Source organism: Pongo pygmaeus, chromosome 8, assembly GCF_028885625.2.
Source record: "Pongo pygmaeus isolate AG05252 chromosome 8, NHGRI_mPonPyg2-v2.0_pri, whole genome shotgun sequence".
Classification (NCBI taxonomy): domain Eukaryota; kingdom Metazoa; phylum Chordata; class Mammalia; order Primates; family Hominidae; genus Pongo; species Pongo pygmaeus.
The window spans coordinates 110,353,303-110,373,036 of record NC_072381.2 but is presented as its reverse complement, the minus strand read 5'-3'; the positions used below and the strand labels follow the sequence as shown (position 1 = coordinate 110,373,036).

Here is a 19,734-nt window from a genome sequence, read left to right as displayed (position 1 = left end):
AGTTTAGCAAAGACTTTAACCATTCAAGCAGTGTCTACACTATGGAATTAGACACTTCAAGGTGGTGTAGGCACTAAGGAAAGATAACCTGGAGACTATTATACCCATATGTAGCTTGTGTTAAATGAAAAGACCATTCTAGATCAATGATTTTCTAAATATTTTCATTTGCTTCTTTAATGAATGGTCTTCTGTCATTAAAAAAAAAAACTTATACAGAAGTCCAATATATAAAACTAATTAAGAATCTGAGTACTTCTGGCTGGAGCAAAAATGAAGGGTGTAAGAACTTGATCACTAATCATCCCAAGCCTTCTCTATACCTAATGTAGTCCCTTAGGCAATGCATCAGACTACCCATAAGGCTCCTAAGAGCACTGTTGGAGAAATCACTAGACCAGATAATCTCTCATGGGTCTTCCCACTCTAACTTTTCTATAACTCTTTAGTATAAATGACAGTATATCAATTCAGTGGAATATTCTGCCACTACCAAAATGATCCTTATGAATACTATGTACATGTGCAGCAAACTGTTAATGTTAGGTGTAAGTTTTTTTAGAAGATGTAAAATAGTCATACAATCTAACTGAAATTTTGTGAGAAATTATTTTCATGTTACAAAACTTAAAAGAGGGCAAGAAAGGAAGAAAGTATTGTGTTAAAATGATTATCTTCAGTTTAGTTTTTAAAAATGTTTAATGCTGTTTTCAATTAAACAAAAATGTATGGTTTCAAAAAATGTACATTTGGTACATGCATTTAAAGTGTACAACTGTATAATTTTTCACCGGAGAATGGAACTTGAGATCAGGATGCTTTAGAAGATTTGCATCTATCATAAGTCAGTAGCTCATCTATTGACAGATAGTTGCATATAAATGCACTTAAGCATCACAAGAAAGTGCCAAATGTTAATAAATCTTCATAAAACATGAATATCATGCCATTCTCTTTCACAAAAGATGAATGTCCTCTATTACCAAGATAGACAAGTCCAAACCACTTATCTGGCATGTGCGGTGCTTCACAATCTGAATCTGGTCTATATCCCTGCTTTATTTCTCATTGCTCCTCAATGCACTTTTTTTTCCTAACACAGTTGCTGGGAGTGCGGGGCAAAATATTTTGTGCCTCAGAGAACATTCTGCACAACTAGAGGGGTGCAGAAGGCACTCACTGAGTAGAAACCAGGGATCTGGTCAACATCTTAGAAAGCAAATGACAATTATCCAGCCCAAAATGTCAAAAACATAGAGGTTGAGAAACCCTATTCTAGCGGATCAACTAACTACTCTCCAGACATATGACCTCAGCTTTGATCCAATTGTTCTTCCTTCCAGAAGGATCTGTTTCACTTTCTTACTTGCCAATTCAAACCATTCTTCAAGATTCTTCCATCCTATCTCCTCCAGGAACCCTTTTCTGGGAACACCAGGATGATGTGAGACCTTTACCTTCTGAGCAGTCCTAACACTTCCTTCAATACTCTTTTGGTGCTTTCCATTTCTGACCATGGTCCCTCTGAGACGTGCAATAATTTGTCTCAACATCTGCATCACATCTGCTAAAGTACATATGATCTGATACAACACAATCTTTAGTTTGAGGACTTTTGAATTTTATTTAATTTTGTTAACATCAAGCCAGAAATATTTTTCCTCTAAAAATAGTAGTTTTAGCAAGTATAATAATAAGCCATATGCTGATTGCTGGAAAAACAGGTCAGAAATATGAACTCTGACTATGAGGCAATGGGATTTGAATGTTGAAAAAAAGTGCAGATGCTTTCTAACTCGCTTAGTTTCAAAGTGATGCTATGTGCCATTTGTTACCAAATTAACAAGGATAGTCATTTATTCCAATTATCTCCTCTTATTATAAGCTGTTTTATTACTAATTTTATAGCTGGTTGGTATTTATTAAGCACTTACTGTGCTCCAGGCTAACAAGAATGACATTCAGCCAGGAGGGAAAGGCAGGATGTAGCATCTGGTATCCTTTCTGACTGGTGGAGCACTGGTCACAAAGGTTAAATGCAACTGCCAAAAGCCACATAACTATTAAGGGCAGAGCTTTTTCTTTAGATCCCAAATATCCCCGTAGGTGTTTATCCTTACTCACATCACACTTTTCTAATAACTTGAAGTTTATAAAGCATATTTTCTTTGTAGTCTGAAGAATTTAAGGGTACCAACTAGCAACTATATGTGTCCTTAGGCAAATTACATATGTATCTCAAAGTTACCCTGTTCAGTCATGCCAATCTGAAGAGAGATGCTGTGTGCAACATATCTTTACTTACAATAGCACCAAAACTGAACATTCATAAGAATAACATTAATTGAAAACATATAGGGCTAATACGAAGAAAACTTTACAAAGGAACGCACAGAATGGAATAAAAAGAGAGACAAACCATGTGGCCAATAATCAAAACTGGATATTGAAAAAAATTCCATTATTTTCAAATGAATGTATAGCTTTGCTGCGATTCTAATCAATAGCCTAATTAGTTGCTTTATGGGGAGGAAGATATTTTGAAACATGACAAGATGATTCTAAATTCATTTGGATGAATCAATAAGTAAAATAAGCCAAGAATATTTTGAAAAAGAAGAGTTCTATTTTTGTTTTATTTTGTTGTATTTTGCAGAGAGGAGACTTACCCAGCCAGACACTCTATCGTGTTATAAACAACAATTAAACACAATGTGTTCTGACCACAGGGCACAGAAGACTGACCAATCCAGTAAAACAAAAGCTGCAAAATGCCACCAACCTTGAGACCTCGAGGGCTCCTAACCTCTGACCAGAGTTTATCTTATGTAAAAAACCGTCAGAGGAAACCAGTCCAAAATATGGGCACAGAATTAAGTGAAAAGATGTTCACTGCATTTCATTTTACTTTAAAAAAAATAGAAATCCTATAAATCTTAAAAATATCCATTAGCATGAAAAATTATTAAATTATTAAAATGATTAAATTGTTATATAGTCACTAGATGAAAAAGATAACTATTAATATGAGATTTCTAAAATATATTGTTGGAAAATGCTAAATATTTTTATGTCTTTTATATATATCTAATATCTAATATATATGATTGAATAAGGCAGCATTTCAAATAAAAAAATTGTATTTACATGATCACAGGCTATGGGTGTTTGATAAACATAAAGTAATAAAAAACATTATAAAGGGAAAATGAAAGAGTCGATAACATAAATTTTTGTAAGTATAAAGTATACTTAAAAGTATAATTAAAAGCCAAAGAATAAACGGTATAATATTGAAACAAAATGAGAGACAATATAAAGAACCCATAATAAAGAAGAAACAAAAACAGATGGTCATATAAAAGAAAATACAATGGTTAATAAATACACGAAAGCATGTCTAAACTCACTGGTCTGATAAGAAATGCAAATTAAAACAAGGAAAACCCATTTTTGCACATTAAAATGGATTACTTCTTTAAATTAAATTTTTATGCGGTATAGTGAAATAGTATTTTAGTTGTAGTGGAAACAGGTGTAAACTCTTTGGATTTGACATGACAATATTTTTATATATATAGTGTGGTAGTCTATCCTAAAAAAATCATAATAATCAGAACTTGAACAAATAATTACTTAAATGTTTCTAAAACAACATTATAATGCTTACTTTAATAGTAAAATTTCAGAAGATAAATATCAAATAACAAAAGAATGATTACATTTATTATATATCCATAGATTAGAATACAATTCAATACAAGCTTTAAAATGTTTAGAAAGAGTAGAGGATGGCACAGGAGAATGTTCAATTTCATTTTTAAAAGATATAAAATTTTATCAACAATATGATCTGAATGATAAAAATTTAAATATATGTTTAAAATTATACTATATTATAATGGGAAAAAAGGCTATGAAGACATACTTGATTTTTTAAGAGGTATTTTCTGGGCAGTAAAATTATAGGTAATTATTTTCTTGCCTTCCCTTGAATGATTATGAGATATACTGTGTTTCCAACCAGAAAAAAAAATGGCTAGTGTGTGTCTGTGTCTTTTAAACAATACATTTGTATTTCTGGCATTGCCTCTCCACTTCCCCCACAAGCCCTAGCCACTTCTGCTCCAGGACACCTCTTGGTGGAAGTGTCTCTAGAAATTTTGCATTCCTTCCAAAGTTGTTCCCTGTTTTACATCCTGCTATGGACTGAATTGTATCTCTCCAAAAAAAAATATGTTGAAGCTCTAACCTCCAAACTGATGGCATCTGAAGATAAGGCCTTTGGGAAGTGATTAGGTTTGGATGAGGGTGGGGCTCCCATAATGTGATTAGTGCCCTTACAAGAAAGTGCACCAGAGAGCTTGCCCTCTCTCTCTCTACCATGGGATGATACATCCAGAAAGTGGCCATCTGCAACCTGGAAGAGGGCCCTCACCAGAAACCAACCATGCTGGCACCCTGATCGCACACTTCCAGATTCCAGAACTGCAAATTTCTGTTGCTTAAGCCTGGAACCCGTCTGTGGTATTTTGTTTTGGCAGCCAGCACTGACTAATGCACAGCCCCAGACCAAACTGGAACAGAACAATAACAGATTTCCTCAACAGGGAAGAAAGGATGGTTTCTCCTCCATGCAACCAAGTATCCAACCTGGATTTTAAACAGCCTCCAAGCCTGCAATTTGGTACTTTCTCCTTGGGCGCTGAGCTCAACATCGACCTCTTCTCTCTCTAGGCCTCTCCCTAGCCCTCCAATTCTCCTATTCCTGCTCATGGAAGTGAACAACTCATCACCACCAACCTATTCAACTCTCCCCATTTTTTAATGTAACATGCAAGTACTGAAGGCAATCTGAGTTCCAGGAAGATGGCAGTAGTCAAAGTCTCTTTATGTGGGGGCTTTTCTGACCCACCACCCTCATAGAACAATAAGGCCCTGAAATCTCACCCACTGTGACAAAAGTAAAGTTTGCTCCCCTCTGCAAGTTTATTATCAGTGAGTGAAAATAAAGTTAGATTTCACTGTTTCTGAGCAAAATGAGTATTTCTCATGCCCTTTGCAGAATCATCTGGGTGGAATAAGTATTTGGAAGCCATGTGCCTCTAACTAAGGAATCACTGGCCACAAAGCCAGAGAAAGAGAAAACAACAGTGTTTCCGGTGTTTCCATGTGCACTCTGGAATTTTTGCTACACTGGATTAGGTGAGTGGATGTGGCTGTCTTTGAATTCCATGTTTAATGCATACAAATCTTTTCAGATCTCCCAAGGCAGGACCAAACATGACTCCCACTTTTCATAGCAAAGAAGTCATTAGTTACATATGCCTCCTACCTCACATAACTCACATGTACTCAATCATCAAGATTCCGGCATAATCATCAAGAGTCCGGCATGTCTTGACTTCTTCCAAAGAGTTGACCATTCTGTCTTGCTCAATGCCATGGCTACCTACCACGTGCACCATAAGAACACTGCATTTTAGTCTTAGCATTAAGACAGCTCTTCCACAGCCAAGATGCAACCAGACATACAGCATGGGTAGCCCCCATTAGCAAAGTAGAAACTGATTTCTGCTTGCAAGCTGAGCTTTCACATTTCCCCTCCTGACCTTGCATGTATTATTTCGAATGTAATGTATTTTTAAATTGCTGCACCATTTTAAAAACGTAAAGGAGAGCTGAATTAAATATTATTTGTGGCATACACTGGTTTGCAATAGCCTTAAAATCTGATCCCTTATATCAGGTCAATGCCTAAATCCCATTACTTGAGATTGCAAATGACTCTGTTTGCAAAATTGTAGATGTACATTTAGAGGCAGCTTCAAAAATTCAGCCCATAATGTTAACTTTGTTTGAAAAGATCTTGATTTTCCAGGAAGCCATCTCAAGCCATTCTGTCTGTTCCTTAACTCTGGTTCTGTCATGGATAATATATTAATAGCCTAAGAATGACTTGGCAGCTGACTTTTTAAGAACCATGGTCCAGGGTCAAAAGAAGTTCCTAAATGAATAGAAGGAGCCCACTTTTGAAGCAAATTATAGGATATATTCCAGAACAGGTGAGATCTATAGAGCTTAAATTCAGGGAAGAGGTGCAAGAGTATTCACTCCAACCACATTATCTCAAGGTAACCATCCCCAGTTTTCACTTCCTGCTTTCTGCCCTTCATCCTCCACCCACAGCTGCTATTAGGCTGACACGGGTGTCTAAAATCTAGACAATGTGATTTATATTAGTACTTCTAGTGAAGTATTAGTACTAATGAAATTAACACTTCTCTAAATGAGCATGTACATACATGACTTGTGTGTGTATATGTACACACAGAGATATTTACAATAAACAATATTCTTAGAAAATGCAATCCTGCCATCAAACTATAAAATAATAAAGTATAACAAAGTCAGGCAATCTTATGATATTAAGTAAGCCTCACTCAGGTTGAGGATAGGGCTCTGAGGTTTGTTGATCAACTGTAAAATCCCATAGAGTCTGGGCATAGGTGTCAGGAATACCAGAACATGGTGATATTTTTCTATTTCAAGGACACACCAAAACAATGGGCAAAATGAAATATCTAAGGTTGATACCAATGAAGAGAAAACAGAGGAAGTAGTCCAAGACAGAAGTAGTTGTATGTAGACAGGAGGCTACATGTAGACAGAAGTAGAACCTTATGTTCTAAAATAAACAAGCAAAGAATAAGGATCAGAGAAAAGCATATTGGTTATCTCTTAATAATTCTGTATAACAGATTACTACAAAACTTAGGAGCTAAAAACAACAAATACGTATTGTCTCACTGTTTCTGTTGGTCAGGAATCCAGGCACAACTTAGCTGGGTGCCTCTGCCTGAGGAAGTCTCTTACAAGGCTTCTATCAAAGTGTTTTCCAGGGCTGAAGTCTCATATGAAGGCTTGACTGGAGAAGGATCTGCTTTTGAACTCGCTCATATGACTGTTGATAGGATTCATTTCCGCATTAGAACTAAGCTGTCAGGCCATTAGTTTCTCACTGGCTTTTGGCTGGAGATCTCCCTCCATTCCTTGACACATGGGGCTCTCAATAAGGCAGCTAACAACATGGTAGCTTGCTTTGAGCAAGTAAGCATGAGAATGCACCCAAGATGAAAACATTGCCTTTTGGTAACGTACTCCTCAAAAAAACTCATTACCTCTGCCATATTCCATTCACTAGAAGCAAGTCACTAATCCAGTCTATACTCAAGAAGAGAACACTATAGACTGGCAGGATTTCCAGAAAGCAGAGATCAGTGGAGCCCACTTGGGGGCTGTCTCCCAAAAGGAAGAAGTAAATATTAACTAAATAGACTGATACTGCCATATGTTACAGGTGGGAATACACAACAGAACCCGGGTAATATTTTGAATGACAGGTTTTAAGATGTTCAAAATGTGTGTGTGTGTGTGTGTGTGTGTATGTATGTATATACACATACAAATATACACATATATACATACATAGTTTTTCTAGTGTTCTATTTATTTTTAATGTCAACTTTTATTTTAGAATCAATGGGTACATGTGCAGGTTTCCTACAAAGGTATATTGTGTGATGCTGAAATTTGAGATATGACTGAACCTGTCACCCAGGTAGTAAGCATAGTACCCAATAGGTAGTTATTCAGCCCTTGCCTCCCTCGCACCCTTCTGGTAGTCTCCATTGTCTATTGTTCCCACCTTTATGTCCATATCCAAGGTTTAGCTCCTGCTTATAAGTGAGAACATGTGGTATTTGGTCTTCTGTTCCTATGTTAATTCACTTAGAATTATGGCCTCTAGCTCCACCCATTTTGCTGCAAAGGACATGATTTCATTGTTCAAAATGTGTATATTTTGATATGATAAACTTCTTCTTATAGTAGTGATTGAACCAAAAATACTAAACCTTAACTAATATTAAACCCTAACTATTACCAATTCTCCCTCCTCCATGTTGTAAGGAATGTGGACCTAAGGGATATTACATTTAATTTCTGGGGTGGGTGAGGGTGATAGATGGAGGGTTAAGGAGAGAGGGTAGATTGTTTTACATAAGAAAAGCTATGATACTTGGAGAGAAGTGTGTGGGTGTAAGGGGAGTTCTGGAAGGGGATGGACTGTGGACAATAAATCACTGTGACAGAAAAGTTTTAGAGTCCGTGAAAGGGAAGGAGAGGATGAGAAAGTAACTTCCATAATGGTCAGGGCAGATACAAACAGAGGAGTTTTAGGAAGACTCGTGTGTTGGTTGATGTAACGCTTCTTTGTAACCCTCTTCAAGAAAAGGTTCAGTAAAAAGCTACTTTGCTGAAATACTTTTAGTGTTGAATTGGGGTCTTGTTATTGAAATGTGACACTGTTGAGACTGAAAAAAAATGCAGTCAAGTCTTTATTTGGGCTACTTAAAACACCGTTCAAAGAAAATAATTCTTCATATTAAAGACCTATGCATACAAATGTCAATAAAACCATTACTTATGATCATCGAAAATGTGAAAATTTTCAATGTCTGATAAAAATAAAACAGCAATAAAGCACGTATCTTTGTGTAATAAGATATTGCACAAATTAAAAATGGTTATAAAGATTTTATAATGACACAAAAATTGTAAGGATAGAACATTAAGAAGAGAAAGGCAGATTATACACACCTGTATATAATTAGGCTACATATAAAAGAACATATGCATACAAAAAGAGGCTTGGAAAACTAAAAACATGAAAGATTGGAAAGGAAAGACTGTCATGAAAGGGTTTTTAGTCTGTCTTCTTTTTCGTTATTGCCACTTTCTCTTTTTCTTTTTATTATACTTTAAGTTTTAGGGTACATGTGCACAAGGTGCAGGTTAGTTACATATGTATACATGTGCCATGTTGGTGTGCTGCACCCAGTAACTCGTCATTTAACATTAGGTATATCTCCTAATGCTATCTCTCCCCCCTTTCCCCACCCCACAACAGGCCCCAGTGTGTGATGTTCCCCTTCCTGTGTCCATGTGTTCTCATTGTTCAATTCCCACCTATGAGTGAGAACATGTGGTGTTTGGTTTTTTGTCCTTGAGATAGTTTGCTGAGAATGATATCTTCCAGTTTCATCCATGTCCCTACAAAGGACAAGAACTCATCATTTTTTATGGCTGCATAGTATTCTGTGGTGTATATGTGCCACATTTTCTTAATCCAGTCTATCATTGTTGGACATTTGGGTTGGTTCCAAGTCTTTGCTATTGTGAATAGTGCCGCAATAAACATACATGTGCATGTGTCTTTATAGGAGCATGATTTATAATCCTTTGGGTATATACCCAGTAATGGGATTGCTGGGTCAAATGGTATTTCTAGTTCTAGATCCCTGAGGGATCATCACACTGACTTCCACAATGGTTGAAATAGTTTACAGTCCCACCAACAGTGTAAAAGTGTTCCTATTTCTCCACATCCTCTCCAGCACCTGTTGTTTCCTGACTTTTTACTGATCGCCATTCTAACTGCTGTGAGATGGTATCTCATTGTGGTTTTGATTTGCATTTCTCTGATGGCCAGTGATGATAAGCATTTTTTCATGTGTCTCTTTTAAAGGGCACTTCCCTAGGACCTCCTGTCTACACACACCAGGAGGGACACACTTTGTTTTTCCATTCGTCCTCCCTTCCCTCATGGCCTTTCTGAAAAAGCAGATGAGAAGCTGCTGGCACAAACATCACTAGAAACCCATAGTGTGTAAGCCGGCCTTAAGTAAAGTACAATAAAGACCTAGAGCCCAACCTATCTACCTTTACACACCAGCCACTTTTCATCCTAAACCAAGCATCATAGTGGATACAGCAGTCTTCAAGATATACATTCCCTGCATCGCCTAACATGGCCTGATACAGAACTTCTAGTATGTCTGTTGTCTTCTTAAAGGTTTCCTAATGCTCCAGCCAGTCCATGTTGCAATCCAAATATCTCAGAAAAGGGGTAAGAATTGAAGTTCCTGATACCTTAGAGTACATTACTTTATCAGTACAATTTCCTGCAGCAATGATAAAGAAGAGGGACAAACAAGGGACCTAATTCTTTCAAGAGAGAGAATAATTAAGGAGGGGAGGAGGGAAATCAGTAAAGAGGATGCATTGGAGACATTCCTTCCTTATTTTAGGATACCATACAAGTGAATGCCATCAGAGACCAGAGGCACTTTGAGGTCATTCTAGTTATACAGAGAATTCTGGAAGGCCTAGAACACCTGTGACTTCATTGGAAAAGATGCCCAAAGAGGCTCAGCATGTTGGGAGAGTGCAGAGCCAAAGCAGAAAAGCTGTGAATCACAACAAGTATTCACATTGGATGTGCAAAAGAAAAAAAAATCTTCCCACTGCAGAATATGCCTGCCTGTTAAATATCTCCCAAGGGAAGAGTGGAATACTATTCATTTGTAGCTCAGTAGGATATATTTTTTAAAATATTAAAAAAAAAAAACCGAAAAGCTTTTCCCCCATGACAACAACTCTGCCATAGCAGAGCCTAGGAAGAATGAAGGGAATATGTTAAGGACACTTACTCCATTTATGTACTCTCCATGCAAATTATAATTTCTGAAGCAGCTGAGCTTAAAAAAGTTGGGGGAGCATTAGACAGCCCTGGTGATTACCTGGTGACCAGGTATTAAGTGAATGGAAGGGTCACATATAAAGAAGGAATGTTCATGTCAGTTGTCTTTCTTCCTATGGCATGAGATTGATGGCTGAGTCACTCCATGGTGTAAGATTCCTAGGTGACCTATCTTGATTGGATTAGAACATCCAGAATTCATAAAAATATTTCCAGATGAAGCTCTTAGTATTGATGCTAATGAATATTATATTCCATGCTCTGCCTAACCCACAAGCAGGGTGGGGCACTAATGAAGAAGGGGATAATAATGGTAACTCCTTACAATTTCCAATGTACTTTCACAACCATTACAACAATCATCACTGTAGATGACAGAACAGAAAAGAGACATGCACGGGGTTCATTCTTTCTGTTGTGTCCTCATCAGAAATCACTTCTGGAGCACAGTGTTCTTCTGCACAAATCCCCCTCTAATCTGCTACTTGCCAACAACTGAGAGTAGCATGGGAGAAGAAACCGGACACTCATGAAGGATCTATCCTTTAGACACTTGCAAATGTGCAGCTTATAAATAACAATATTTGTGCAGGGTCACAGGAGCAAAGCTGTGAATCAAAACAATCAAATATTGTTATTTGTAATATTTCTTCTGAATCTCATGTTCACTCTATTTGTCTACAGACCACAAGTTAAAAGTCTTTTTAACATCATCTCTCATTTCAATGTCTTGTTTTTACCACGCCTGCTTTCCGCTCAACGTTCCCCCAACCATCCTCAACACATCTTCCCTCTACACCCTCTCTCCCAAAGAAATCATTTTCATGCATGTTATTGTTTTGTTTTGGTTGATCACTTCATAAGAATTATAAGAATTATGACTCAACAAAAAGTAGAGAACAATAATGTTCCGCTGAGATGTGGATTCTTGGCAATAAATCAGACCCATTCAGTTGTTATCACATGCCCATGGGCATCGGCCTTACCATACATGAGATTCACATTTGTGTCCAGCAAAATGACAATTCACTTACGTGACATGTTCTTGAGGACTGGTAATAAACATAGTACTTAAATCAATGGAGAAGTGAAATCACCAAGTGTCCACTTGATACATCTGCTCCTTTCAATAACTTTATGAAATTGACAACAAAAATACTGTTCCCATTAGATGGATGAGGGAACCATAGGTTAAATAGGTCCCACTTAAGCCAAGGTTTGTTCTATACTCAGAGAAATGCATATTTTGTCTTTTCTCAAGGAGATAACAAGTTAATATTTACATCCCTAACCTATAAAAACCATATCTCTTCAATATAAGCAGTTTAGAGCTTTAGAAAACCCTGAATTCTGTCTTTGGATTAAAAAAAATGTCTATGTAAAATAAGCTCTTTTGCCATGACTCACATGACACCTAAAAGAATAATCGCGGTAATTATATATCAGAAATGGAGAAGTGATCATTACAAAAATGGAATATTCAAAACTACCACTTGACTAGCCAGCACAGGCATAAACTTTTATATTTCCCCTTGGGAGCATATATGAAAGAAGGACAGAGTGGAGAAGAGACAAAACACAATTATCAGGACCTAGGGACTTGTTCTTTTTTACTGCATAAAGGAAGAGAGTGGATGACAGCAGCTGGAACCTTCTCCTCTTGCTCTTTGCAAAATATAGGAAAATGTTGCTTCTTATGCACTTAATTTCATTCAGACACAATGGCACGGCTCATCTAGCCCAGTGTGCTTTCCTCCTCTACTAACCTGACTTTCTAGTTGGCCAACTGCCTTATCGTCTCAAGAGTTTGTTCCAGAAACAGCAGAGGGCTCTTTCTTTCGTTTTCTTTTATTTTTATTTTTATTTTTTGAATTCTGGACTTCTGAGTGGTGGCATACTGAGAAACTGGACTATCTCAGCTCAGCAAAGGCTGTAGTTCCATAAGTGAAATAGCAGAAAAACAAATATTTCCTTTTTCTGCCTTAGTCTATTGAAAACCTCCATAGTTCCAAATACAGGCAAAATAATAGTTGCAATAACAGCTATAGATGAAATACTAGTAGGCCTGTAAGGGGCAAATATGCTGGAGATAGTCCAGGTGTTGAGTCAAGAGCAATACTGCCAACTCCCTTTTCTCTACCAACTACTCTGAACCATGTACAAAGAACAAAACAACAAAAAACAACAACAAAAATAAAGTTGATTTTTCATAGAATGCTTAGGCAATCTTCATTTTAAAATCTGAACATAGTTTTGTGGATGCAGAGGGAATGGGTTGAAGCCATTGCTTCTAAAGATGTTGGTATGAATGTGTGTATATACAAGGTATTTGTCACCACCATCCTCAACACAAACACACTGCATCCCTAAGTTGTGTAAGGCATAAACGGCTATCACATGAGTTTTTAAGGCAGTGTTCATAAGATATTTAAAAGAGATACGGAATGAGTACAACTTCCAACAAAATTTTTTTTTGAGACAGAGTCTCGCTCTTCACCCAAGCTAGAGTACAGTGGCCTAATCTCTATGATGGCAGTGGCCTAATCTCTGTCACCCAAGCTACAGTACACTGCAGCCTTGAACTCCTGAGCTCAAGTGATCCCTGCATCTCAGCCTCCTGAGTAGCTGGGACTACAGGGGCATGCCATGATGGCCAGCTCATCTTTTATTTATTTGTAGAGACAGGGTATCACTATAATGACCAGGCTGGTCTTGAACTTCTGGCCTCAAGCAATCCTCCCACCTCAGCCTCTCAAAGTACTGAGATTACAGACATGAACCACTGTGCCTAACCAAACCCTTTTTTTTTCATTAAGCATATAATTAAACATTCTATATACTTTAGTGTATGCCTCTTAATCTCCCTTCCTTTAGCCATCACTTCTGCTAAAATGAAAGCAAGATAAAAGTAAGAAGCATTTTCACGTTATAGCAGGCAAGTGTAAAAGGCAAATTTGTACAAAACTTGTTACAACCAAGATAAAAATAGTATACATGCATAAAGGAATACTAATTAATAAAACACTTCCTGATTAGGAGGAAGGGCTTATTTTCCATTTGAAACGTATTCATTCCCATAAAAGGTTTTTCAAAATATGCCCCACAGAGGTAGTTCTTAAGGATTTATCACATGTGACACGAGAAAAGGATTCTGTAGTTAAATAAGTTTGGGAATCAGTGACTTCAAGTTAGGCAGAATTCTTCATTCAGCGCTTCTCCAGAGTCTTTAATATCATAACATGAATCCTGAGTTTCCAGGAGTATAAAATTGAATTATCATAACCTGAATTTATTTGACCACAGAAACTCTTATGAAAGAAGAAGCATTTTGTGGAACTGCTGTTCTCCAGACTACATTTTGGGAAAATACTGCTTTTTAGAATACGTACATAAAATATATGCACTTTTCCAAAAAGAGGGGGTTAGTACATAGCAAAGAGCACCGGATCATGACCCTTCTCACAGAGCTCTTTAAGCCCAGTGCCTCTCAAACTTTCATGTGCACATGAGTCAGCAAAGGATCATGTTAAATGCAAATCCCAGTTTCATAAGTCTTAATAGGGCCTGAGATTCTGCATTTCTAACAAGTCCCCAGGTGATGCTCATGCTGCTATTCTACAAATCACTCTGTGTAGCAAAGGACTGGAACACATTTGTCTGCAAGAGCTGCAACTGTCCAGAGCTGTCTAGAGTGCTACGCTGTTTGATAATTCTTTATCTAAGAAGTAATGAGTGTGTGGATAGGGCTTACCAGTAAAACCTGTTGGGTGTGATGCGTTCATGCATGAGTTGCCACCGTCTTCCAAAGTCCATGGAGCTGTAGAGCTGCAAAACAATGAAGTGAGAATGTAAGTCTCAAGGAACCACTGCTGGGCATGAATACAGATGTTTTCCCTGCACCATCCCAACACCAGAGTGCCCAACACACCCAAGTAGGCATTTATTTTATCCAGATAAAAAGGTACAAATATGACTGTGCCATGCTTATCATGGTATCTTCTAGCATTACGCAGGTTCTCAATATACATCCAATCAACTGATACTTTTGAGCAGAGTATAAATACACTTTTGATGGCCATCACTGTCTCCATTAGGAGTAAATAAAATGATGTCTTCTTTTTTCTTCAAATTCCATGTAGACTCTGGCTCCAATTAAAACAATTCAGCAACACTTATTTAAAAACTATTTATTATACAATTCTTACACGCAGGACACTCTGAGAGTCATGTAGACAAGAAGAGGCAGATTCTGTGCTCCCAGGAAAAATGAGACTACATATAAAAATGCTCATCAGCTGATATATGAGCCAATATTACATGCAAAATATTGTGCTTTTACTTTCATTTCTTACTGCTCTATAGATTATCTAAATGAAATGGAGCTCTTCAATGTCACCAAAAAGACCAGGCTCATTCACACTCCTATGTTTTTGCAAGATGGCAAGGCTAGGCCACTCTTCTTATTATTCCATGTTCGCTTATTTTTTGAATGTAGAGTCTGACCCCTTTATAACACCTTAGGGATAAGCCAGCATCCCTATAAGTGACTAACTAGGAGTATTGGGTATATTTTAAATTGAAAGTCTAGAAGTAAAATATCTGATTCTAACTGCCAATGGAATAATAATAATAATGATAATAATAATAATTCTACCGTGTTGTTCTTTCATATATATTTGAGCCTTACAACAATCCTGAAAGGAAGGTAGGGCAGTTATTACTAACTTAAATCCCTGCTCTTAAGCATTCTGCCATCTGCCCAGGTGGAGTTAGTTACTAAGCTTCCACAGTGCCACCACTGTATTTACTGCCTGTCTCTAAGAAGCTGTTCATAGTAATCCATTGCTGATTGGCATGTCTCTACCCTGCTAGACTGTGAGCCATAAGGGGGCAGGGATCATGCCTTAGTCACCTTTGTGCATCAGTAGTTTTACAATGCCATGTGAGAACATAAACACCTCTAACAGGTGAGAACATAAACCTCCTATTCCACAATTAACAAAACTTAATCTTGGAGAAGATAAGTCTTGGTCAAAGAAACTAGGATTTAAGTTTTCTGATGCCTGGCTCAAGTCTCCTTCCATGGAATCATGACCCAAGTTTATCATGAGAATTCCACCATCCTTACGTTTTTCCCAAAAACTTTTACAGATGGGAACATTGAGGAAGCCAGAGTGGCTCTCAAGTTTATAGAAATTGGAGCACATGAAGTATATTCCTGTGATCACATCCCCAATATCTGCTCTCCTATAGGGATGTTCTTTCCAGCATACCACACTTGGATAACTTCGCCATCTGGAAAGTTCTAAGTCGATAATCTTACAACTCATACAGAAATAATTTTTTGTATAAACTTCCAGTAATCTCAAAAAAGTTTTGTGGGGCTCAGAAAAGTTTTGACTCATTTTAATTTAATTCAGCAAATATTTATTGAACAATGGAGCCATAAAACTATTTTTGTCTAGTAGAGACAGTTTTATATATGTATATACACACACATATAATTAAATATGTATGTATGTAGGTATATATGTATATATAGCTATATATGTACATATAGTTATATATATGTGTGTGTGTGTGTATATATTTTTTTTAATCCTCAAAATAGCCTGTAATGTTGTCAGATATATACAGCTGACTAGTAGCTGTGTTATAGGTTTGAGTTGCATTTGGTTATAAAACAATTTGTTGGGAAAACTGTGGGGGAGAGGACCTCTTCCCACACACACATTGAGACAGATCCCAATTGGTCTATGATCCTGTTTGCAAGAAAGAGATTCTGTTGGTCGAGAGCCTAAAGAGAAAGGTTGGATGGCCTTCAGATTATATCAGCTTAACTAGCATTGCTAACCAACTGTTGCAAGCTCTGAAAATAAAAGCTCTTGAACCCATTTTATATATATATAAATATATATATACATACATATATACACACATATATATTTATACATTTCTTATATATATGTTAAAAATATATATAAAATGAATATGCTAAATATATATACAAATATATATATTTATATATGCTAAATATATATATTTAGCATATTCATTTTATAGATGAAGGTACTGATGTTTGGTGCTGCAAAGTGACTACATCAACTATACAGAAAATATATACATGATTTGGCTGATCACAAGTTTCTACTATACCATAGTAACTTTACAGTAACTCTCACAGTATTTATCTAAACTGGGCTCTCAGCACATGGGTAAGTACTAACTACAATATATATTCAATTATGCATGCAGGAAATATCTTACCACCCTCTAGTCACTTTCTTTATTCACCAACTTGGTGAATAAAACACTACAAAGCTCTACAACCACTAAATTACATAGTACACAAAACCCCATTCAATTGTTCAGGAAGCAAACAGAGTAGCTTCTCCCTGATCTTCACATACACTTACAGACACACCATGTCAAAGGGAAAATTGGGGCAAGGGCTAAAGCTCTAGAGGTTGACAGATGGGAAAGATTAACCGGGGTAGAAATTGAACAATGAGACCTCCTGGAAAAATATGTTTTGAGCCAGGCCTTGAGACAACAGGAGCAAAGGTGCCAATATGGCCTAGTGTTCGAGGTTAGCTCTATGAGCACCTTTAAGAAAAAGAAGGGATATGATGACTGTTGCTGGCCAAAAGCAGTGAAGACTGTTTGTCTGTCTGTCCTTCCATCTCCCTGTCTCTCTTTCTATCCCTCTGCCCCGCTTTCTATCTCTCTGCCCATCTATTTGTGGATATTTCTATATCTATCTGTATGTATACTTATATTGAGAGGTGGGGAAAAGCAGCAGGTTTTTAAGGACCAGACCATCCCATTGGGAAGAATACATCCATATATTTTATTGCAAAGACTAAGTTTTTCATGTAGGGTTTTAAAAAATGGATCACTCTCCTTCCTATGGCAGGTACCTGAGGGACAGATGCTTAGGCTTAAGACATGTTTTCCAATTAAATATAAAAGAGACTTTGGATGGAACTTTCTATAACACAAAGTTCACAATCTGCCAGCCCTGATTCCAAACATAGCAAAGTACCAAATTCTTTCAACAAAACCCAACATGATTGTGTCTTCCTCTGCTGCAAACACTTGAAACAGGCCACGTAAAAACCATGAGGGTCACACTGACACTGTTAGAGTCTCCATCCTCAGAGAAATCATCAGTTCCATCATGGACGACCTGGTGGTGGCAGAGATCTTGCTGGGTCACCCTTGAGAGCAGCATGGGTCCTGTCCTCTCACGCTGTTTCTAACATAAAGAGAGCAAGAACCTGGGCGCGGTGGCTCATGCCTATAATCCCAGCACTTTGGGAGGCCGAAGCAGGTGGATCCCAAGGTCAGGAGATCAAGACCATCCTGGCCAACGTGGTGAAACCCCATCTTTACTAAAAATACAAAAATTAGCTTGGCATGGCAGCAAGTGCTTGTAGTCCCAGCTACTGGGGAGGCTGAGGCAGGAGAATTGCTTGAACCTGGGAGGCAGAGGCTGCAGTGAGCCAAGATCACGCCACTGCACTCCAGCCTGGGTGACAGAGCAAGACTCCTCTCAAAAAAAAAAAAAAAAGAGCGAGAGAGCCACTGCTGATTTCCTCACTCAGGCCTGTTTCACCTCCTGCCTTGCCTATCTCTGGTTTTGCTTTTTCAGCTCTTCAGTTTGACTGATGGAAAAAAATTAAATTGAATTATCTGCCTGGAGGCTGATTGAGATGAACAGAAAGAGCAGGCTCCTATTCATTAAGGGCTTTGAGTTAGCTACCTTGTCTCTCAATCTGCAGTAAGTTGCTGAGTCTGAAACATATTTTATTCTACCACGAGTTGGATCTCGAAAACCTCTCCACTTACACATCTACTTCTTCATTTACTCACTTATTCATTCAGTCACTAAAAGTGTATCAAACAACTACTACGCTCTAGGAACTGAACTAAGAGCTAGGGTTACAAAGGTCAAAAATGCCACGATCAGTGGAAACAGAAATGCATGCAATTATACTGCCATGCAAAGTATGCCTTGGTATTGATACTAGTTATCTCTGCAATGGCAAGACTGTGGGCAATTAGTACGTTCTTCTTTTTGTCCTCTAGATTTCTTTAAATTATTATAAATAAATATTACTTTTGTGATTACAAAATTATAGGTCTAACATTAAAATAGAAATAAAACACATATGTCAACATTTAATAGTAAGTTTTAGAAGATTATTTAAGAATATTAAAATTCTCATGACATTATTAATTTAAAAATATGTTATAAAACATGCATTTATTGATATCGATGTTAAAGTATTACAAAAACTTGAAACATATTAGAAGGAAATATGCCAAAATTTTAGCAGTGGTCACCTCTGAATTGTGAGATTACAGGTAATTTATATATTTTTGAAGTTTCCATCATTTTTAGATGTTTGAACAATAAATATGTATTATATTTCAATAGTAACTTAAGCCTACATTTTATTCTATTTATATTTTTGTTACAGTAAATTTCTAATTACCATGTGTATATTTATCTCTCAAAATACCTTTTAAAAGGCCATGAATTAAAGTTCTATTTTTTTCATGAGGAAATTGGAATTAGATAAAGCAATATTGAATTTTCCAAAAATAGGACAATGTCCCAGAAATTATCACAGTTAGTGTTGAATCCTTCCTTAGACAGGCAATGCATCAGCTCACAGGATGTTTATACAGTCCTGCATGGCTTCAACTCAACATGTTTCATGCAACATTAAAATAAAGTGTGTTTTCCAAACAATAAACATCTTTAAAAACTTTCCTTGTTTCCATGTTCTCTTCCATATCCTGCCACATGATACCCTCTCCCAGCAAAGATGTCCCTCCTGGACATTACCAGAGACCAATCGAGATCCTCTCCTTTCCCTTCTTTCCACTGTATGTCATGGCCACATATCTCTTAACAAGCACAAATTCAGCAGCAACAAACACAGAGCGAAGACTAAATGAATCACTGGAACAGCCGGAAAATATGAAAGAACGTATTCTTTTCCTTATTGATTCCATTATTAGTTCCCTAATTACATTGGCCTGCCAGAGAAAAGCATCTGATAGCTGAAGAACTAAAGAGGCAATTTAATCAATAGAATATTCCACAGGAAGAACAAAAG

General features: G+C 37.1%; 1 protein-coding gene across 1 annotated transcript in view; it reads right to left on the bottom strand.

Moving 5' to 3' along the window:
- SORCS3 (sortilin related VPS10 domain containing receptor 3) overlaps positions 1–19,734 on the bottom strand; it is a 631,488-nt gene that overhangs the window by 209,574 nt on the left and 402,180 nt on the right. Inside the window, exon 5 of the mRNA XM_054436019.2 lies at positions 14,355–14,428. Coding sequence (XP_054291994.1) covers positions 14,355–14,428 — 74 coding nt within the window. The remainder of the gene's footprint in view (positions 1–14,354; positions 14,429–19,734) is intronic.